Source organism: Erithacus rubecula, assembly GCF_903797595.1.
Source record: "Erithacus rubecula genome assembly, chromosome: 6".
Classification (NCBI taxonomy): Eukaryota; Metazoa; Chordata; class Aves; order Passeriformes; family Muscicapidae; genus Erithacus; species Erithacus rubecula.
Window position 1 is genome coordinate 30,340,862 of NC_136688.1, and position 23,715 is coordinate 30,364,576.

Below are 23,715 nucleotides of genomic sequence, written 5' to 3' on the forward strand. Positions count from 1 at the left end.
GGCACCCTAACTTCAGTGATTTGGAACCTGATAACTACTGTTCACTGGATTCAGCTTTTTACAGACAGGATCATTATTATCCTTCAGGTCCTTTAGGAGTCAAGTGTGGGAAGAAAGGAAATGCAGAAAGCAGATAAGACAGAAAAAGGAAAACAGACTGTGATTCCCTCAGTTAATGAAGAACCTTTTTTTGATTTTTGTAACACACCACTTATAAGAAAAATTGACGTGAATGCTGTATCTTGTTTGCAATTATAGCAATGTCTGTACTTAGTTGGATATAATCTAGGAAGATATAAATAAACCAACACTTCTTTGTTAGCACAATCCTATGACTAGAACCAAATTGCAGGTAAAAGTGTGAAAAAGAGTTCAGAGATATCTTTATATGAATCAAAAACATTCCAGTACTTGATATGGAGTACACAGAGGAAACCTATCCTGTAGTTCTCTGTCTAGTCTGTTATAGGTCAAATGAGGTGAAGGTGTACTAACTTTGCTTCCTTCAAATACAAATGCTTGGTCATCAGCTCCCAACTCTACGTCAGGTCGACAGCCTGGCCTGGCCCAGCCAACACGCATATCTCCCCCTGTCACAGCTTCAAACTCAAAGTACCACTTTCCAGACTTGACTGCATAGGATTGCTCTACTCTGAAAAATCGTATCTTGTCAATGCTGACTTTTTCCACTGTTTGGTCAGCTGTAAAAATAAACAGAAAAAACCCGCTTTAAAAAATAAAATGAAACTATAAATGTCACTAAAAAAGACCATGATTCTTGTTAAAAAAACATACCTATCTCTTGGTCAGGTGGCTCAATACTATAACCATAGCCTGCAAATGTTCTAACAGCTTCACGGAGGCTGTCTCTGTTTGATTTTTTAGTGCGTTCATCTAATAATGCATATGGCACTAGCCGAGGATTACGTTTGTTCTTAAGATCCTGAAAGGGGTAATAAAAAAAACAACAAGAAAAAAGGTCTGTTTAGACATCACAAAGACTTTGAATAATGAGACAGAGTATACTTTAGCATCATGTAAAAATTACAGAAGAGAAACAGCATTAATGAAGAGTTCTCTGAATGCAAGCTTGATTAATTATCACTGAAAACCTAAATAGAAGAATGAAAGAGAAGGATGGAAAAACATTCAGCAGCTGCAACCATACATGTCTGACAATCCAGACTTTATAGATAGGACTTATTTTCCTGCTGCCTAAACCCTCTGGCTTTTCCACTTATTACAAGATAGTCAGTATTTGTCATCTTAACAAACACTCCCTCCCAAATTGATGTTCTAGAATAAAATACGTCACATTCTTTACTTATTCCAAATGCATGTAAAGAAGTTCCTACCTGTTGAATGCCATAGGTCCATCCTTGCTTTATTCTGTCTTTTGCCCAGACATTATGTGCATTTTCTGCTAGTCTGTCAACTAGAAATTCTTGAGAAGGTAACAATTTCACTTCAGAAAGATCAAGAGGGGCAGGTTTATATCCATTTGACATCATGTAACTGTAAGTCAAACAAAGCAAAACAAAGTCAAGATATCCCAGTTATGGCATTTAAATCTTTCTATGTGGCATTCATAAAGTGGAAAAGAAGGTCTCTCTCCACTTTTTAATATCCTACTCTCCCATTCCTTTGAAAAAAATCTTCCATTACATTTGGTCATTTACTAGGATATAAATTGGATTCCAGCAGACCATCTCATTTTCCACCTACTTGCACAATAGCTAATTAAATGTGACTCAGATCCATATTTACATGCCTAAATGGTTTCAATAAAGCAACCAAATTGTTATTGAATGACTATTTTTTATGTATTTTTTTATATTTGCCATTTAAACATTTCAAGTAATTTCTGTTTTAAAGATCAGTATGATGACTTCTTATGAAATGCCTTTATGTATTATTAAGCATGGTATTTTAATTAGCTATTCTGTAAGGACTGTATCACCATTATTTCCAACAGAAGAAAATAAATTTTACTATTGTTCTTATCACTTTTTCACTGAAAAAAAAATTTAGTAATTTTTCAGCAGTAGCTATTATCTTCTCCAACACTTCCATATTGTATGGATTCTCTTTCACCCAAATTCAGATTCTCTTTCACCCAAATCAGCTCATTTCCATTAATTAGGATGTTTCATATAGGCAATAGGTATTTTAACAAGAGAATAAGAGCAAATCAGTATTATGATAGACTGTGCACTGCAAAGCACTGCAATGATGTATTTAACTTTGGAGTCTCTGTTCTAGGGTGGTTTAAGTATGTGATTGTTCCTGTCTCTGAACAAGTTCAGGAGGTGATGTAGCACAGCAGTTTTCACATTCCAACATCATCACAGTCAAGCTAATGGCCAAACCAGGGATCTGTGTGACCTTATCAGCTATGGGGTTCATATCCAGCATTCTTTAAATGAACTTAAAATATTATATATTTATAACAAATATTATAATATGCAACCATTACCATAAGGTACATACTTTTTAGGAAGCTTGACTTTTTTAAGGTCTTCCTCAGCTGCTGGATGAGCATGAACAATGTGACATCCAAGGGCCAAAAGGGTTCTGGCATAAAAATGGCATTAGTGAAACACAACATTGTAATTCTCATGCATTGTATAAATATGCAGAAGAAATTATATTTAAAAAACATGGAAGTAATAAAAAGAAATGGTATTTAAAAACCCAAGTACTTTAATTTATCAGAAATAATAAATAAGCCCTTCAAAGACTAAAAAGGCAGAAATCTATGGCTTGAGATTTCTATCACTTTATTAAAAACAGAATTTGGTGATGTTTTTTTCTTTGTCTCTCCGTAGAGACAGTTTTTCTAAATCAGGCTGATTGGGTTCCTGGGACTTCTAGTAAAGTTAGCAGAATATCTTTGAAGGAGGTATTTGAATGTTTTTTATATCTTATAACAGTATGATGCACTTGAATAAAAACATTAAAACTTCATTTTCTTTCCTATTTAAATCTCACTTGAGGGTTTCAGTTGACATTTGTAGATTATAATTCTTCTCTGTCTCAGGCAGTTTTGAGAATTCCACAAGACAAGGATGATGCCTTTTATTATCATCCCGTATCTGCAAAAGAGTAACAGAAAAGAGTACTTTCCTGATAGAATCAGGAATCACAGTAAAAACCCAGTAAATTCTTTGCAGTAATGAAGTCAGTATAATCAATATCATTTATATTTGTTCAATGACAGCTACTCATAACTATATAAATCTGCTTTTCCTACGATTAATTTATAATGAGCACTCTAAATACTCCTCCATCACTAATGAAATAACAAAATAAAGGAATTTGAGGAATTTGAATGTTTAAAAAAGTCATCAAAAAGTTAATACCACTACCTCCTTCCAGCTTACATGGTCACCTGTTGTTGGTATTGTATAACCACCACTGCATACCCTGTTCAAATTCCAAGTCAAGGCTTGGGCTGGTAGGGGACTTAACCTAATTCAGGTGACTATACCCAGACTGGCCATTCAAAACATACCTTGCCATATGTCCAGCCCAGTTCAATTTTATTCATTCCCCATAGTTCGTGGATATTTTCAGCTAGTTTGTCCCTGATCTTTTCAAGATGAAAAGGAAGAGCAACCTAAGAAAAGAGCATAACAATTCCAGAAGTAGGAAGAGGTTCCAGGTAGCACATCTTGTATATCCAAAATCATCTAGTTTAGTTAGTAAATCACAACAAGCAATTGAAGGATTGCTAAGAAAGAGGAAAGAATTTAAATTTTGAATTGACATATGTCATGGACCCCACTATTGCAAACTTCACATACCTGACTGGTGTCTATTGGACAAGGGATAAAAGAAGCTTGTGAGAGAAATTGTGTTGTGCCCAACAAATCCCTCACTCCTTCAAAATCCCTTTTATATTCTTTGACTGGTTCCAGTTTCATCTTCTCTTTTGGAAGCAATGCTTCATAACAGGGAGCATAGCCAGCAGGAGGCAGAAATTTAAACTCGCCATGACGTCCACCCAACAAGAAACGAACTCTGTGCAATTTTCAATAAAGCAATTAGTCTCAAATAATCAGTGCATACTATCATTACAAATACATAATGTAGAAGCCTAAGCATTTATTTTACTACCATTCACAAAAAAGCATGTGTGCTTCATGTTTTGGTAAACACCAAATGGTTACCAAGTATTCATACTAGTAGATACAGTCAGTAAAACCATCATCTACTCACTATTTTTTGAAAATTTGTTTTGGCCAAAGCAAAACTAATTGTTCAATGTAGTAACTTTATTTCAATATTTCTCACTTAAAATCAGATGGTTGTAAGTTGTGATTTTTAAAATGGATTTAAGGTATTTGGAAACACAAATCTAATTTAAATTTTTAAAGTTAGTGGTTTATTTACTCTAAAAATACTATTGGGATTATTGATACATCACCTGAAAAATTTAAAGTTACTTCTCAGTGGACACATACAGACAGTTTGGCACATGAGAGAAATTCAAAAACCCAAACAAAACACTAAAACCATAGTACATTAAGAAAGCAAACAATATTATACTGAATATTACAACAGGGAATGAATTCCAGAAGTACAACAAAGATTCCTTGTAAACCCCTAAAATGTTCTTTTACTCCTCAGATATAGATTTTTCATATAAATTTAAGAGTACACTAGGAAAAACAGCAAATACAAAGACTATCCAGCTGCATACTTTTGTCCTCAAGTAGGAAAACTCTAGAGGTAAAAAAGCCACAGAAATGTTTAGAAAACAAAAAAAGCCTGTTATCTCTAGGAATTAGCCCCTACATTTGTAGTAATGGGATGACCAGAAGCCTGTAGGAATATTAGAACAGATCAACACATTTTGTTTACATTTTTCAACAGAGGAGAGAAACAAAGACTCCAGAACACTCTCCTTGACTTATGAACTCAGGATTCCCATGCAAAAATATTTTCTCTGGTAGTAATAGACACAGATGATGGCATACATCTGCTGTTAACATCAGCTACTGTAAACTACAGAGGAAAATGCTCTCACAAAAGATAAAAGCAACATCAAACAAGAATGAGAAAAAAAAGAAAATTATTACACCAGCTTTGGCAGATTTCTTACAGTAAAAAGAAATTAATGTTTTCAAAAGCTTTGTATTTATGCAGCTACATAGTAGGGTCACTCCTGGGGAATAAATAAAATTGTTTTTAAGCCTTTCCCAGTCCTCCTGTATTCTGTTTGATCCTACAGGAGATTTTCTGAATTCATTGAACATGGACAACAACATAAAATGAATACAGTAAGTTTGAATCTCAGTATTTTAGCTGCAGAAGAGGTAAGAAATGGGCAATATCAGTAAAGAGATTTCAAAACTGCTTCTCATCAGTTGTTTCCCACTGTGAACACAGGATCAGTTTTCATGATGATTTAGGTTTTTTACTCCCTGCTGAGAAAGCCAGTGAGAGCCTTAATTAGTGCCAAATATGGTGCAGTGCTTCTAACATGCTTTTATCACTGATAATTGGAATGAAGCAAAATTAATTTTCCCTAGGTCACCAAATACTCATAAAATAATACTGTCCAGACACTGCAATTTGGTCAAACAGTTTACAGGCTCACATTTCATTTTTAAGTGAAATCATCACTGAACAAATCATTACTTCCCTGCCTTGTGCCCAGCTGCCATTTGGGCAGAACAGAAGCAACAAAGCAGAATAAATCATACTAGAATTTGGACAATATTTTGTGTGATAAGACAGCAATGAAAACAATTAAAATTAAGTTGTACTTACTTTACACCTGCTGATAAGCTCACAACAGGGAAAAAAAACCCTTCTGTACTGAAGTTCTCAAACATTCCCTGTACTGGCTGTCCATTAATGCGGAATGAAATGCTGGGTACACCTAAATCCAAGCAGCAGCTCACCACATCATCAGATGCTAATAAATGCTGATTGACAGAGGCTACAGCTCTGGGTACCCGACCTAGGATAAAAGTATTCAGGAATCAGAATATTTAAGCAGGTTTAATTTTTAAAAATTATTTATTCAGCCATTTCTAAAGGAGTATGTCACAGTGCCTCATAGCCTTCTCCAAAAAAAGATAATTTTTGACATTAGATAATTGTCCAGTAGTGTTGAAATAAATATTTAATAATTAATTAATTAATTATTATACATCTTTTATCTACAAAACCCAATGCTAGAACAATGTTAATTTAATTGATAAAGGAAACTCTCAGATTATTAATTATTACAATTAGTATCATAACATTTAGTTCAGTGTGTTCATATACACTCTCATAAAAACACACCTTTCATATTCATGGCTCCACTCTATTATTTTCAGAGCAATTAAAGAATACCTAGATGTATATGGCATTTAAAGACAACAAGTAATATAGAAAAACTAAGAATTTTGTCTACATGCCTTGAAAATTGCACATTAAAGCATGTGCCACAAATTGAACAAGCTAAAAATAACCATCATTTGCTGTGCATGCATGAGAAATCTGGAAGAAAAAATAATGTGCTAGTTCATAATTAAAGATTCTACACACAAGGACTAAAATAATGAAATTGGCATTAGAATAGCTATCATTACTTTTTATTGACAAAACTTTTACAAAACTATTCAAATTTTAATTAAATTTGTTGGATCTTTCAGCAAGTTTGAAAATAACTGTCATATTCCTTCAACTTTGTAGATTCAAAGTAAAATAGTACTGCAAATATCAATTTGTATAGAATTAATTTATCTGATATCAATTGACATCCATTGATTTTGGACAGATAGAATTAAGTCAGTATTGATCTAGATCTGGAAAATGCCATTCTGTGATCAAAATCATGAAAACAGAAGCAATCTGCTGAAAAGCCTTATTGGTATAATTCAATATTGCCTAACATCTCAGTCGAGAAGTCTGATTTGAATTTCTGAATAACTTCATGATAACCTGGAGTTCTGAATGTAGCTCAAAAAAAAAAACCAAAAACACCCAGCATGTTGTATATACAAAGAAATGGAAGGTAAAGGCAGGTAGATGTTCAATTTAAGACTAAGTGGTAGCTCATACAGTACTCACCAGACCACAGATGAAGGCCATCAAACCCAAAAGAGTAGAGGTCATCACCAACACCATTGCCTCCCCATCCTTCTCCACCTCCAGGATAGGGGGCATAACCTGAAGTAGAGGCCCATCCAACTCGTAAGTGGGTGGGCTCTGCCGTCAAGAATGGATCAACCTGATCAATTATTAACTCAAAGTACCACTTCTTGTATTGTGCAGAGCCCTCAGCAACACCCAAAAATATGTTTGGTCTTATGCTAAGAAAGAAAATGTAAGCCAGTTAGTGTAAACATAAAGAGTGGCATAGGAATTATATTGCTGCATAATTGTCAAATTCACTTTACAAGTACGATACAAGTGTAGATAACCACACTTTGCTTATAATATTTTAAAAAGTGAACCATTTTGCATAAATTAATAAAGTTGCTGTAGAATCATCTTCTAAGATAAAGGTTCCATGCCAACTTTCATGCATCCATTTTAGAACAGTTCTGATTATAAATTAGCAATTTTTATTTAATCCCAGGTTCCATACAAATGCCGTATTTTCAGTAAAAAATGGGGTTTTTTACAGAAGTTAATACATAATACATTATCACTTCCTAAGGTGTGTTTCTCAATATTGAAAGCTTTGGGACATTTCTTAGGTTACGGTCTTTTATCCAATTAATTATTGAAGACATGGAAATTCAATTTTTCTAATATAACAGTAAAACATATCACTATACCTTGTCACATCATTAATCAATCGTGTTTGCAAAAGTAAGTCTCTTCTAGGCAGTAAATTGTCACAGATCAAATTTTGATTGGCACGGACTGCGACTCCATTACAGACGCAGAGAGAGCAAAGCACATCCAGAACCTTAAAAGAAAAATCAGAAGTAAGATAAGGGCACCTAGGAGCATACACTATTGTTCAGTTGACAGCATAACTTATATTCAGAATGGGCCTAAAGGAAGGGATGTAATATACATTATGGTTTTCTATTTACTTTTCACATATTTTGGACTAAGTCTAATCTGTATTAGTGATAGAGGAAATCAAACATTTGTGGAACATAAAATCAGAGCACAGGGCTTGAGAATGCATTAAAAACCTTTCTTTAAGATTCCTTAGTCTCATTTTGATCAGAAAAAACAAAGTTAAAACAGCTGTATGTCAATTCCTTAAGACTTTTTAACTAAATTTCACCTAAAATTTGAATATCAGATTTAATTCCTTGATAAATTTTCTGCAGCCCAAAAAAACTTCCTGTGCAAAATTAGTGGATAATTCTCAATGGCAATGATCTGACTGCTTATAAGTTTTTTCTGGAAAGAATGTTTTCAATTTAAGAAATAATCTATTTATTCATAAAATGAAAAATGCTTTATTGCTCACTATAAAGCAAAACAGAATTTCGGAAAGATGTTATTCTAAAACTTCAAATTGCTTTTTGTTTGTTTTGTTTTTGCTTGAGTCTGAAAATTGAAAGAGATTGATATCATTCTTCCTGAGTACTGGAGCAGGAGGTTTTGGAAGAGAGAGCACAACAACATAATGTTGCCTAATGTTGAGGAAAAAAACTGTACACTTCCACAAAAAAAACAGAGAATGTTCAATGTGTACTTGACCTCTGACAAACAGTCTTTGAGCAATGAGCCCAAGGAGTCTAAATTGCTACACACCACCTCCACAACCAAAGACACATCTTCACACCATTGATTATGCTATTATTATTGTACAACTCCAGAGGCAGTGGAATATAAAATTCATTTTAGCTACTCCTGTTGTCTGAGTAGTGAATTTCACACCCACCCACCATTAACAGCTTATACTGTTTAAACTAATATATTTGCTTAAACACTTTTCTATGTCCCAGCCCATGCATTTTCCTTTCTACTACCTTTGCTATTGGGCAGAAACCATTGAGCAGAAGGATAAAGTTAATTATTTAAAGAACCAGCTGTAAAGAATCTTAGTAACATTAATGACTACCAGTAACACTGACTTCACATGTAAGCTGTTTAAATAATCTCAGTGAATTTTCTGACTCTATTTCTGACAGAAGACTTTTAATTTAAAAGGTCCTTCAACTCAGTAATTTCCAAGACTATTTTCTCATTATTTTTCTAATTTCCCAAATCTCAACAGAATTTCTAATCTAGCAGGAGAACAAGATATACTATTCGTGAAATAGCAGATAAATTAATTTCTTCCCACTCTTCATTACTTGCTGAGGTATAGTCAAAGACACTACAAATGAAAATTAACAAACCCATTACCCAGTATAATTATTCACCTGGGTACATTTTCTGTTTTTGCTCTAAGTTCTCTGTAAGATCTACATTGAGATGTTTCAGACAAAGGTTCTTCCTAGGTGACTGGCATAACACAGTAGTCTTGCTAAGAGGTAAAAATACTAAGATAAACTTCCTACTGTAATTTAAACTTTTTTCTTATGGCTACTTATATTAGTCCATACTCCTTAACCATGCTTTAAAAATTGTTTCTCCTTTACTGTATCTGTAGTTGGTTAGGTTCTCTGTATTATTGATTAACAAGTGAAGGTAATTTCAGCTCACTAAAACTTTCTGTTCTTCCTCGAGGTTATCAGTCTTTCAAATAAAATTTTAATTGAGGAAGGAAACTCACATCAGAAAATCACACAAAAACCTATATCTTCGTCTGTGTTGTGGTGTCATCCTGGTCGCAGCCAGAAACTCTTTTCACTTTCTTCTATCATAATAAATTGCATATTGATGTCTAAATTAATTTCATCCAGTATATCTTCTGGAAACTCAGGGTTATTTTCTTTCTTCAGAACACCTGTGTTTTCAGATATTTGGATTATTTTTCTGATTTCTCAATTTATTTTTTTCTTTTCTGCTACTATTATTATTACTCAAGTTAGGAATGACTTTGCAGGATATAGTTCTCTATATCTGTGGATGCAAAAGTAGTCCACTACTTCTCCAGAGCCCTGAATCACAAAGCAAGCTACTCTGCCCAGTTTCTTACAGACACCAGAATACTTCATTTTTTCATCAAATCCAATCTTCTGACTAGTTACAAATATACCAAATGTTTACTTCTCATACAAATTTTTGATATTTGAAAATTGCTGAAATGCAATTATAGATTACACATTCTTTTAATCACAACAAAGAAAATTTGCAGATGTACTTTAAGGTCATTTTATTCTCTTGAAGATACTAGAAACATGTAGACACTTCTCATCTTTTTTCCCCCCAACAAATTATTGCAAGATTAACATTACATCCTTACTTTTTTCATACCTTGTAATTGCGCCCATGTTTATCCAACAGTGAAATAATGGATTTGATGTGTTCCTCAGATATTAGATTTAAAGCTTCTGGGCTTTCAATCAAGATGCAGTGCAACACTTCCAAAATACCTATATGAAAACAATGCTGTCATTAAATCATCTGCACCACTGAATACAAAAGCCCAGTAAACGAGTCTCTTACAAGGTGCCATGTATAATAAAAGTGTTAATTTCTCTTTTTTTTTTTTTGAATATAGCCACAACTCTAAAACCACTTGAGAAGTTTGCAAGTTCAGCTCCTTCCTTTCAATGGAAGAGGTAAAAGTTTAAATAGGGGGCACTGTATTGTATATCAGTATTTGGTTGAATACTCCACTGTAAAAAAAAAAAAGCTACATCTATATGAGGTTTATATGCATGCCACAAATATGTATTATTTCATGGTACACCTCTCTTGATACCTTGACCCTTAATTCATTAGAGTCACATTCAACACTGGCTGAATGTAATATTGCACATAACAAAGCAAAAAAAGTAATATTAATGTCTCTTTAAAAGACATTACTTTTATCATTTAAAAATAAATCGACCAATAAATAACAAACAAACAAACACCCCCCCCAAAAAACCCAAAACAAACAAACAAACAAAAAAATCCCCACCAAATCCCAAGAGTGTATTTGTTTTCTAATATGTATTGGCTTCAAGAGAAACAGTTCTGTCAATAATGTTAAACAGGTGTTGACTGATAGTTAATTTACATTGTAAAAGTGAGTCTTACCTGAGGAAGATTCTAATCTGTCCAATTTACTGATTAGCCAATCAAGGTTACAGGAAAATTGAGCACAGTTGTTTCTGTTGCCACGAATGAGGGCAGCTGAAAAAAACCCACAAAGATTTTTTATAGCTGGAGATTTCCATTTTAAATCAACAATGTTTATCATATGTATTTTAACACAATTTTTGGAGTAACTCACGAAACAATGAACAGGCAAGTCCATATATGTTACTGTAATAAAGAATTGAAATTTTCATTACTTTGAATATCAGCTACTAATATAATTTCTAAGAACTATGTAGATTTTTGTTATGAAGAACAATAATTACATCAGAACAACTGCGTTCAAAATGTACCTGCAGAGGAAAACCAAGATTAAAATATGAAAAAATCCACTTAGTACTAAAGAAAGTTTCTTTTCATCATGTTTTTCTTTAGACTCATAAGACTGTAGAAAATCCAACCAGTGGTAGCATTTTAGTTTCTAAGGCAACGACATTTCATCAGAAGCACCTGCATGTCTGTTCTATGTGAATAACCTCAGGCTTCAAAGCACTTCTGGTTTCTTATACTCTTGTGGAGTCTCAACTTCCTTATTTCACTCTGGATCATAACTACCTTCCTTTGTAATGAAAAAACTGTATTTAATCTCCATGACAAGATAAGATTTTCCTAAATGAGGAATAATATGAACTAGGTATCAAATAAGAAATGTTAAGAATACACATATACGTACTTTTCCTGTTCTGTAATTTTGGTTATTCTACAGCACAGAAACGGTTTGTTTTTGAATAACAGTCCTCTAGAAAATCTGACATTGATATTGAAAAAAATATTTCTTTTTTATGTAATTATTTTTATTAACATTTAAATCCAAGCATCAAGTGACAAACATGGGTTAAGCAGACCTGGCTACTGCTTTAAGACTTTTCTTTGGTTTCATATAAAAAGATTGTTTTCCAGTTTTTTTAATTTTTAAAATAATAACTCACATCTGTTTGCATATCACGGGTACATTTAAATTTAAAAAAAAGGTTTTGGCATGCTTCAAAGATATTTTTCCTAGCTGAGATATAATTTTCTGATGTGTAATTTCTCAAAAAATATTTTTATCTGTAATAAATAGTAACTATAGGGAAGAAATTCTGTAATTTACATAATAAACTGAACAATATTTAATGAAAGTATTCTTTGGTGGTGGAGCAGCAAGTAGGATACAAAGCATACATATTCTGGATTGGTTTGTTTGTTTTTGGTTTTTTTACATCAGTAAGTTTTTGAAGAACTTACCTAACAATTTGTAAAGGAGATTCAAAATTTCTTTCCATGATGTACCACCATGTTCTTCTCTTGCAATTCCTGCAAAATGAGCTGCGCTGTTGTAGTCATTTAAGCGATCAATGCAGTTTAGAACTAGTGCCAGCATTCCCTAAACACATACGACAGAGAGAAAAGTGAACTGTACATGAAAAAGCTTTGGACATTGTTTTTTAAAATACTTTAAATACTTCTTCCTATATAAATTGCATTATCTTCAATTAGGAAAATCTCAAACAACAAACCATTGTGCTTAAATGACTCAGATACATGGTTTTCTGTGTAAAATGGAAATTTTACTATCCAATAAAATACCTGTAAATCAAAGAATTTTAAATACTGCAGGATATTTGTAATTACACACTCAAATGATTGCGCACTCAAATGGTATTAAAAACCTGCAAGCAATTAAAACATCTAAAAGCAAGATAAATTATGTTTAATATTTCTACAAAAATGTAGTTATTCAATTTTCAGAGAGGAGAAATTCCACAATTATCTAATACATATCCTTCTCTGAAACAGTCATTCTTAGATTTTCTAGAGCTAAAAAGCTACAGGCATATTCACAGGGCAGAAGAGATGTCAGAAATAGCATCCATTATGTTGGATACAGGTTTTATTATTAATTTGGAGTATCCAGGTTGTATAAGAGAGAAAAAGAAAATTCTTATAAAATAATATCCATTTAAAGATGATCAGAGGTATTTAGATCTATTTTCTTACAGAGTGTGTGGCTTGTGATGTTTTATTTATATATATATAATGGCTAGGATCATTGCATTATAGATCATATGCATATATCTAGATGATAATATATATACATCTAGATTTTTCTCAAAGTTTGTGAGAAAATACACTTAAGATAAATGCAAAAATCCCTTTCTCTATACCTCTTCTTTGAATAGATTTTGTCTGTTTTTGAGTGAGCGAAGTTTATTTTGCTTATCTTCATGTTGCAGGTCTTCTTCGGGAAGCTGGAAGTAAGTGATGAGATCTTGCAGGGTCTGAGCCATCTCCTCAACAGGCAGGGCAGTGGATGATAGTGCTCTGTTGTTTCCACTATGAAAAACATCAAGAGTAGCAGCATTAATCATTCCCCTCCTGTAATTTACAGTATTATGTAGCAGCCTATTCTCTTTTGGTATCTAAATCAAGTCTTGTTAGATGTATGACACGTGAATATAGGCAGGTGATCCATACTGAACATCACTTTAAATCCCATTTAAGTTATGGGTGTGATGTGCAATAACAGTAGCAGTTACTGAAGTTATACACCCACAGTCTTCTGGAAAAAGAGCACAAAAGTAGCAGGTAATCCTAATAATGAATTAGAATCTTCTGTATTTATTCCATATAGTAAATACAGAAGGGTGGGATTTTAAAGTATAAAGCATTTCAAGGAATCTTTGTTGTCAGTAAAATAATGTCGTTTTCTGTTCAAATAATTTCTTAATTTTGTATGATAACCCACTTTTCCATAGCTTGACTATTATAAATAGTATCATCTAGCAGGCACTGACTGCTGACAAAGGTGGCTCTATCTTATATCCTCAGCCCAAGAAATACAAAGGAGTGGTGAATGTTCTTGAGATACTGAATTAATAATGTTTTAAACACAGGCTCATATGGTGGGCAAATATTTAATTACAACCTCATTTTTCTTTATTTTTTCATCAATTATTACATGAAATATTACAGGGTGAACACTTCATCATCATAATTAAAACTTCTGCCAAGTGCTATGAAAAATAGCTTCTTCACTACAAAATACATTCTTATAGATTTAATTACACAAAGTTCTAGGTATCATTTAATACTCACTGACAGAGTTAGGCTAAGATCAGTTAGCATGTTTTCTTCTACCTGAATTATGATTCAGTTTGCTTCTGGCTTCAAGGTATTAGATTTCACGTAAATAATCTTACATAAACTGTTCTATTTATTTAATGGCATTATTAATCAAAATTGCAAATTTAAATCGGTAAAAATATGTTTTTAATAGCTTCTAAATTCAAGTATTTGAAAGCAGGCATAAGGATTCTCTTAGAGAAATTCTTATATTTTCAGAATACTTTAAAAACAGGGTGACAGCTACCTTATAAAGTGGCTGAATAAGCTCGTAGTGTTGCGAATGATTCGAGCAGCCTGGGATTCTTCACGCTGGCACCTTTGTAATGTGAGACCATCATCCATATGACCTTCTTGGTGTAATATAACCTATTGGGAGTCAGTAATTATCACAATAGTTACTTAAAAGCCATTTTTGCTTTTAAATACTTTGTTTACATATTTCAATACTGCACCGAAAAATGTAATTTCCGTATATACAGATTTGTTAACTGCTTTATCTAGACACCCGTTAAATAACTACAAGTTTTTCAGTCTTACATAAGTTATTCAATGTAATGCATTTTTGTTCTTCCAGAACTCATTAAAATGATACCGTTAAAAATAAAAAAATAAAATTGTAATAAAAAGTGTCATTTTTTTATATTCTACCTCTCAGGGAAAGAGCAGCTTCACTTTCTTAGGCATCATTTATGAAAGGATTTATGCTTTAAGACTATTGGCAAGAAAAATCAAGCTGAAGTGACAAATATTACAATGCTGCTAAGGGAGCAACAGTGTTTATGAGCAACTTTTGATTCATTTAACTATTTCTACACAATATGTTCTATTTTTATCTGAACCACATATGAAATCATATGAACTTCAAGCAATAACAGAGATTCTTTTGTGGGATTTTAATCTTTCACTTTGAAAAAATGCACAAAGCTAGCATCACTTTTAGGTGTCACAACAACAAGGCTTGGTCATTTTGAGCCATTAGAATCCTACAACAATTTTGTAAGAAGTAAATGTGAGTTATCCTGCTTCTTTTTCCAGGAGGCAGTCTATGAATTCTCCATCAGAAAAAAAAAAAAAAAGTATCTTTTTAGCTTTGAGTTAATAAAAATTTGCAACCCAGCTTCCCAGTTAGCAGAGTAATTCTGAGGGCATGAATAGTTAACAAAGAAACAAATAACATTTTACAAGTGGTTGCTGCCAGAAATGGGAAGTCATTTACCAACAGCTTTTGTACATACTATAGCATACAGGTGTGTCAAAGCACTGGAAAGTGATGTTTTCTATGCTTGGCAGAATCTACACTATACATCTGCTCCATTCCTTCAAACATGCTGAGGTAGAGGTTTTAAAAGAGACAAATATCACCTGCTGAGTTTATGTGGACAGCAGAATCCATGGAAATATGGATGGAGAAGACTAGGAAGGCATTTTTGAATTATTACATTAATAATACTTTCTTAAAGGAGCCTATTTTAAAATTTTGTCATATTTCCTCTTTTTCCAGATGCTTCTTTATATAGAATTACCCTGTGGATGAATTTGCAAGCTTAAATATCACTGTTTCCATGGAGAAGGTCTTGAGGTCTCTAAACTGAAGAGTAAGTTAAGATCTGCTCTTCCAATCACAAAACTAGTAAGAAAACATTTGACAATCAAATAATGTTTCTTTAGGCTATTGTATGTAGCTCCAGGTTTGGAGCTACAGGAGTGAAAATGTTTGACAGATAGGGTATTAAAGCTGTCATGCCTAGTGAAATAATTATATCTTCATTATTGTAGAGCAGATATGTACTCTTCTCCCTAAGTATGCAGTGTGGGTGAGAGAAAAGTCTTTTAGAAGGACCTAATCTTTAATATTTCTCTGACCAAAACAGAACAAAACAAAACAAACAAACCAGAAAAACAACCAACAACCCACACCTCAAATAAATCATTCAGACACATCACAATGACAGGAAAGTGCTATTTAGAATTCCAATAAGTACATCACAGGCAGAAGCATCCAGCACTGGCTACATCAATTTCTCAGATAAAACACTTCTCTGCATATAAAATGGGGCATTTGGCACTGTCTTGCTTATTGAAGTACAGCAAGGCACTGACCAACACTCCAGAGGAATCCAAATCACGCAGCACATGTTTTTCTGTTCCCTGAGCCCTAGCATTTTGGAGCTCTGCAGGAGTTCATTGCTTGCACAAAAGCAACTCTCAAACTGAAAAGATAGACATCCATCACTCACTGGATGGTGGAGGAATGTTGACAAGAATATTGATGTAATCATCATTACCTGGCAAATCTTGAATCCTTGGTTACAACAAGAGAGAGACAACAAATAAAATTTCGGGCAGAAATCATGCAACAAAAGCCTCATAAATGATGCCAGATTTTCTTCATTACTTGTTATATAGTAATTGGATACATGAAACTACAGCAAAGCCAAACAACACAAATTTTTACTTGGAACTTTTAGTATTTTATAACAGAACTAATCTCACAGTTGCTTTCTCTTCTCTATAGCTTTATAGAAGCTGACAGTGATAATAGCTAGATTATGTCAGAAAAGCCTCCTTTGCCTCTTGCAAGGTATTTTTCAATCTTCCTAGGGCTAATGGATCATGTTACAAAAACTGCAGGCCAGCTTCAGAAGGAGTACAATAAGTGAAAAAGAAAATCACCTGACACAGTGATGGCAGAGGATGAATACCAAGCAATGACTTCAGTTCTAATGTAGAAAAAAAATTATTTTATATAAAATTTAAATGGATGTATATCTCAAGTTGCTTACAAGATTATAGCCTAGTATTGCAGGATATGAAAATCTATTTCTTGCCTCCACAGGAATGTCAACTGCATGAAGCTAGAAGGTTTAGATTTTCCTCTGTTTGAAGGCACTTAACAAGACAGAATTCTCCAGGTGAGAGTGCAGCAAAAGAATTGAAGTCTTTGAACATGAAGAAAATAGTTTCAAAGGAGAATAAAAGTGACAGGCAATTATGGAGGTTCTTTTAGTCCCTTGCTGCTGAGTGGAAAATTGGAGAAACAAAATATGAAACACCTCAGAAAGCTGCTGTAATATTCTTCATTGAATACAGAGGAAGAATCCACACATTGCCTTTTCAAGAAGTAAAACTGGACCCTCCAAGGTCCAGGACATAGCTAGTTGTGGTATGGGAAAGGAAGAGGCTGTGATTGTGTGATTTAATATTTTTATCAAGAAAATACTGAATGAATGCCATTTAAAGAAATTCTCTGATCAGCCAGGTTGGTGAGCAGTGAAGAGGTTGGGCACTCACTGCCCACTGACAATGACCATGTCTGCTGTGTAGGAATAAATGTGATTGTGCCCAGCAAGTGTGATGACAACCTCATTGCTCTGTACTGCAGTGCTTGTGTATGGGTATTCTCTTATGAATGTACTTATGAATGCAAGTAACTAAAGAAGAACTACAGCTTCTTCTCAGTAATGGACTTCGTATTTTTTATTTCCCATGTTCTAATGACGGATTCAAGTCTTAAAACATCTACAAATAGAGAATAAAGAAATCCTCTGGTAATGACTAAATTATGGGAAGTTAGTACTAAACTCCTTAATACTGGATGAAATATGCACATAAAATTTGAAGATAAACAGCTTATACGCCACTATTTAAGAATATAATCATACCCTAAAATCAAAAGACTGAGAGGAAGACCTACTTGATATCACATCACAATTGCATCTAAGATTTTGGGACTAAATTATTCTCTAATATCCCTTAAAATACTTGATTATTTTCTAGGGCCATTTCTTAAGTGATAAATTTAATTGCCATTTCACACAGTATACTTAATTAAAAAAAATCTGAAACACCAATGAATATTAGATGACTTATAAGTTTACACCAGTTACAACAATTGAATTTAGATTTTAAACAATTATCTAAATCAGTAATTTCTTAATGACAAAGCTTTTCTTCAATTGCATGGTTACATTAATATCCATCACTGTTTTAATTTTCAGAATGAAATACTCACATTTTCAATATAAGAGCACAAAACAAGCAAACCTACAAATTGATTTCACAAGTTATTAAAAACTCCAAACATTACCTTTCTTTTCAAGGGACCTAAACGTGCTGATTTAGCATCCTGTGCTTTGTAAGTCAACCATAAGGCAGTGGCCACATGTTGGACAAAACAGATGGAATCACCATACTTTATTTCTGGGGCACCCATTCCATCAATATCACGCTTGAGACTAGATTCTTGCTTTTCTTTCAGCTCCTAAGTAGATAAAATAAAGTTGATATTTAATTTCTGTATTGGAATAAGATAAAGCATTGGATTCTACATGGATACATATTACAAACTGAACAGTATTTATGCTACTTTTGCTGTTAAGATGCAGCTCAATTTCAATTCACATAACTTCAGTTGTTATCCAATAAATCTTTCAGACTGTGATTAAAAATAATTCCAAATCTGAAACATTTTCACTGAAGCAAGAAAAATCAAGTCAAATCCATCACAGTGGATTAATACAAAAAAATCTTCAGATGTTTATCTGATTCTGTAATGGAGTTACTGATGTAAGAAAAGTTTCAGTTTAACAGTCTGTAGAACTGTATGTAGCAAAATTTTTAAATTTTAGCTTAGACATGAAAAAAAACCCAACCTTTTTTGCAAAATATTTAAAATAATTTTATGTGAAATAGTTTTTTGTTTATAATTTGTATATACAGGAACACACTTTGCTTAGAATTATGCCTCTGTATTGAAAAACCACCAAAAAAGAAAAAAACTAATTATTTTAGAAGTACAATTTGGCTTTTATATTTGCTTTACTTTTGCATTTCTCAATTTCTCACATTTATTATATAAATAAATTAAATAAATAAAGTTTTTATTTATCCTCTTTGTAAGATTTGGATTCTTTCAAACCTCTTTTAAAGATATTGCTCAATGCTTGGCTGGAACTTTCAATTTTTAAGCCAAATTTATTTCTCAATCCCATTATTCTTCATTTACAACTGGGAGATTTTAAGGCTTCAGCACTTTGAAATAAAGTAGGTGTCCTTTAAAAAATGAATTCAGGATTATGCTGCAAACTTTGTAATAGGAAATTATTGATACATGTGATTGCACTGGTTTTATACGTGTAACAAGGTTTTTTATTTCATTTCAGGCTGTATAATGTCCAGCATCTGTGGAGTAAAAAAGAATTGCATTATATCTATGCTAATCTGTTTTTATTTATATGCAATTTAATGTCACATTTTAACAATACTTTCAGTTGAAACAGGTAACATTATAAGACCAAGATGAATTTGAATGAAATTAAAATTACAAGACATTCCTTGTAGACACCATTTCAATGTCAAGACTATGGGGAAAACATGTCACATCACATTTGCATGAACTGCCCTGTCACACACAGAAAAAGATGAATTATGTGAATACACATCTGCAGCAAGGACATTAAGTGAAAAATACAATAAAATAGAACAAATTTGCTAACTGTCAGCAACTGATTATTTGTCTTCACATAGTAACGTGAAGATTAAAAAATTCTTCTTCAAATGTTGTGTCTGCATCAACCATCAAACATCAATGAAAATTTCAGAGAAACAAATCATTGTGTGCTAAGAAGCAATCCTAATTAAGTTACTTATTTGAAAAATATTGAGTGATACTGATCATTTTGGCAACACTAAACATAGTGAAAAACCCTCCTTTTTTCATTTCAGGAATAAACTTTTAGAATTATTTCAGGAGCCTGTTTTCACTTCGAGGAACACAGCACAAATTCCTCTTGATGGTGTTTTGCTCTTTGCGCTCTGTCTGGCTTCTCCAGGATTTCAGCCAAGCAATTTGATCACAGTGTGCAAAGACACGGTGTATTTTATAACAGCTGAAAAGTCTACTCAGATAAAGATTACCGGGGGAGAAGGGGAAAAAGACCCTTCTCTTATCTAGATATTTGTACAAAATAGTAAAATATCCAAATATTTTCAATGTCTAAAAACATCTCTTCACAGCCTAGTCTCAGTTTAACTCCCTCAGGCTGTGAATTAAATCAAATAAAAAAGTTCATGGGCCTGGAAGTTGGGAAAGGAAAAATAATACCAACATCAACAACAAAAAATACCCAAACCAACCAAACAAAATAGATTGGATGAACAAAATAATTCGAGAGCAAAGCTGTCAAAGATGATATTTTCAAAAGAGGAAGGGCATGAATTAGAAAGTGAGAAAGAATCATAGATTTCTATGTGATAAAAGGAATATGAGGAATGGCAATGTAAACAGAACAAATAAACTCAACTTTCTTTACAAAGATTTTACAATAGTAAAGAAACAATAGGGGAAACATTGCCAGTTTAAGGGCTTGTTTAGACTGTCCTAAGAATGACAAAACAACCCGCCTGCTGAACTCTTACTAAATCTGACTTTCATGTGCTGATTAAAATTTTATCTTTTGATATTGCACACTGTTATTGCATTAAAAGTTCTGCCATAGATATTCTAACAAAAGAAAAAGATAAAAGGTCTACAGATATAAGAGCTTACCACTGGTATCATTGTACAATGTATACTTTGCTTTATACTTTTGTACATCCCAGTAGACAAGGAAAAAAAAAGTTACTTTAATTTCACCTCTTTTTTTTCCTTCCCATAAAAAAAAAAAAGTAGAAAAAAATAGTTTAATACTGCATTTGAAATGCAATGCTTACTGGAAATTATGATTATAAAATACTAACTTAAAAATAAGAATGTGAACTTTAAGAGACTTTAGAGGCTTTTTAGAGGCTTTTGCAATACCTATGATCTTATTACAAAACCGAATTGAACTTTATGATTACTACCATACTATTACGACATCCTAATACCATGTTGAGTCCCTAAGACAGCTACATGTTGGCAGTAATATCTAAATGATATCAAATCCTTCTGCATGAGTCATCTGTGACTTTTGAATGTGTCAGAATGCTACATACCAAGACTATACTAATAACTTCTTCAGTTTTTGTACATACCACCACAAAAATAATATATGAAATCTCAAATAGTACTTCTGGGCTACACAAACTAAAATAAACAATTATTTTAAAATATTCTCTTGTTTCCACTGTGTTTAGTCTCAAGAAAATTTGTAAGCAGACCCAAGATTCTCCTTAGCAGTGCATACTGAGCCAAGTACTGTGCTGGAATGAGAACATCCCATTTCAAAACAGGATTCCATCTGGTGTAGAGAAACTGCTGTCTCTGTTGTCACAAGGCATTACAGATCTGTTGCCTTAAAATATGAAGGTTGACATTTTAAAAATTGGTCCAAAGTAAGCTCTATATTAAAACCAATAAAAGATGCAATTTGGAGGGGGAAAGCATCAATTTCTGATGCTTGTAAGATTAGTTTGCAGCAATTAGGGAGCAAAATAGGCATTTATTGCATATGTTATTTTCATTGAAATCCACACCATAATGTTCTTTAGCACACACCTTAACTTTTTAAAAGTTCCCTTCTGTTCTTATTTATGTAAAAACATGTTAAAGAAAACTCTAATTTGAGTTTTATAATTTAAAATTAGTGTTTCAGTTTCCAGTGTTATCCACCAAAAGAAAAAAAAAACAGTGAAAGTAAATACCCTATGAATGCAATCACAGCTTTTGACAAGCAAGGAACACAAGTTTGCTGAAGTGGTATATAACAATATTGAGGATGAAGGTGCTTTTTCACCAAGAGTGTCTCTATAAAAACTGCTGGAAAATAACCCTTTATTTAAGTGATATGCTACATGCTCCAGTGTAGCCTTGAAGATTTACATATCCACATAGCTCTGCTTTCTGGCAAAGATAATGCCTTTTTCTATAAAACCATCTTCCTGACTTTCAAACTGGAAAGAATACCACAATGAAGAAATATTTCATTTCCTTTTGGATACCCAGCAGCAATGTTTATTGTAAGCAACCTGGTCTGAACTCCACTACCTGGAGCAAAGGGCTGGACTAGGTGGCTTCCCAGGATCCTTCCAAATCAGAATTATTCTAATAGTCTAAGGGACAGGAGTGTTGTAAACAGACAGGTACCCAGCCCTCTATTTTTAAAAATCTGTACACAGATAGACAGATCTCATGAATTCTCCCTGAATTTATGCCATGTTAAGGTACATGCTAACGAGAAGGTTTCTTCATTGAGAAAATGAACCAATAAAATGTTTACAAGTACATATATGCTGAAATTATGATAAAAACATCTGCATATATCTAATCTATCTATTACATCTATGGTCCTTTCCACTCCTCAGTCCACCCCTCAGTGTGCAAACAGTACTTGGCTTTAAGAGTCCTTTTCTTCTTACAGTCCAGGTTCATCTATGGGATTTATTCCCTTCCCAAATATCACCTTTCTTTCCTCAGGAAAAGTTACCATTGCCTGTTCCCCTTGCCTTTGGAAAAACTAATGTCTCCACTCACAGGACAGTGCAGGTCTTACATGCCCAGAAAATAAATAACAATTCTTATTCTTGCTACCAAATTCATAACATATCATGAGGTAAAAACATTCTTTTCTGTATAGAACAGCACAAATAAAACAGGCTGATGAGAGACAATGAGCTTGGATTTAATATAAAAATGTACATTAACTACCATATTATGTATAAACACAGTGGGCATTAATTACTTCTGCATAATTAGTTATTACTGTACTTCAGCCTAGTCCTTTTGAGCACTGCACTCAATTTCACTAGAGTGCCTTTGAGGCACACCTCAACAAAAAGAGTAAGAAAATAGAGCATGTTTACTCAATGTAACAGAAATAATGTTATGAATGTGCATACATAACCACTAAATTGACATACTTAAAATGTAGATATTTATATGCATAGATTAAAATACTGACAAACAGAAGGACAGCTGGTGTCCAATTAGGCAGTGAGTACATCAAAGGAATTTTAACTCAATGGTGAACCAGGAGCTGTGGCACCCCTGGGATACCCACCAATGATTTGCCAATAATGGGGAAAAATTACAGCTGTACTAAATGCCTCTGCACAACATCATATGTACAATTTATAGTGCATAGCCTTTACACTGAACAAAAATGAGAAACTATGTGGTAAGTCTTAGCAATCTAAGAAAATTTCCTGATTTTTTAAAAATTATTTTGTTTGGCTAAAATAAAAATTCATGAAATATCATATGCAGTCACACTAGTAGAAATCATTATTTCTACTATTTAAAACATGCTAAAAAAGTTTGATTTGTTATACTAACAAAAGTCTAGCATTTGTGAAGACTCTTACTGTTAGATTTTATCTAGTGCATAACTAATTTTAAAGATTCTTTTTCAGTTTGGGATTTCTTTTTTCTTAATGATCATATAGCATTCAGAATTATGTGGAAAATTTAGCTTTTTGCAGTCAATAAAAAATTTTGTTCTAACAGCTATGGCAACTATTTAT

General features: G+C 33.1%; 1 protein-coding gene across 1 annotated transcript in view; it reads right to left on the minus strand.

Annotated features, from left to right (window-relative positions):
- The window catches only part of RYR3 (ryanodine receptor 3), a 184,861-nt gene that overhangs the window by 102,259 nt on the left and 58,887 nt on the right, over positions 1 to 23,715 (minus strand). The window contains 16 exon segments of the mRNA XM_079307669.1: positions 496 to 701; positions 796 to 943; positions 1,356 to 1,515; positions 2,491 to 2,574; positions 2,992 to 3,095; positions 3,515 to 3,619; positions 3,807 to 4,023; positions 5,779 to 5,971; positions 7,072 to 7,313; positions 7,785 to 7,918; positions 10,336 to 10,454; positions 11,107 to 11,202; positions 12,394 to 12,532; positions 13,314 to 13,482; positions 14,519 to 14,640; positions 18,362 to 18,535. Coding sequence (XP_079163795.1) covers positions 496 to 701; positions 796 to 943; positions 1,356 to 1,515; positions 2,491 to 2,574; positions 2,992 to 3,095; positions 3,515 to 3,619; positions 3,807 to 4,023; positions 5,779 to 5,971; positions 7,072 to 7,313; positions 7,785 to 7,918; positions 10,336 to 10,454; positions 11,107 to 11,202; positions 12,394 to 12,532; positions 13,314 to 13,482; positions 14,519 to 14,640; positions 18,362 to 18,535 — 2,412 coding nt within the window.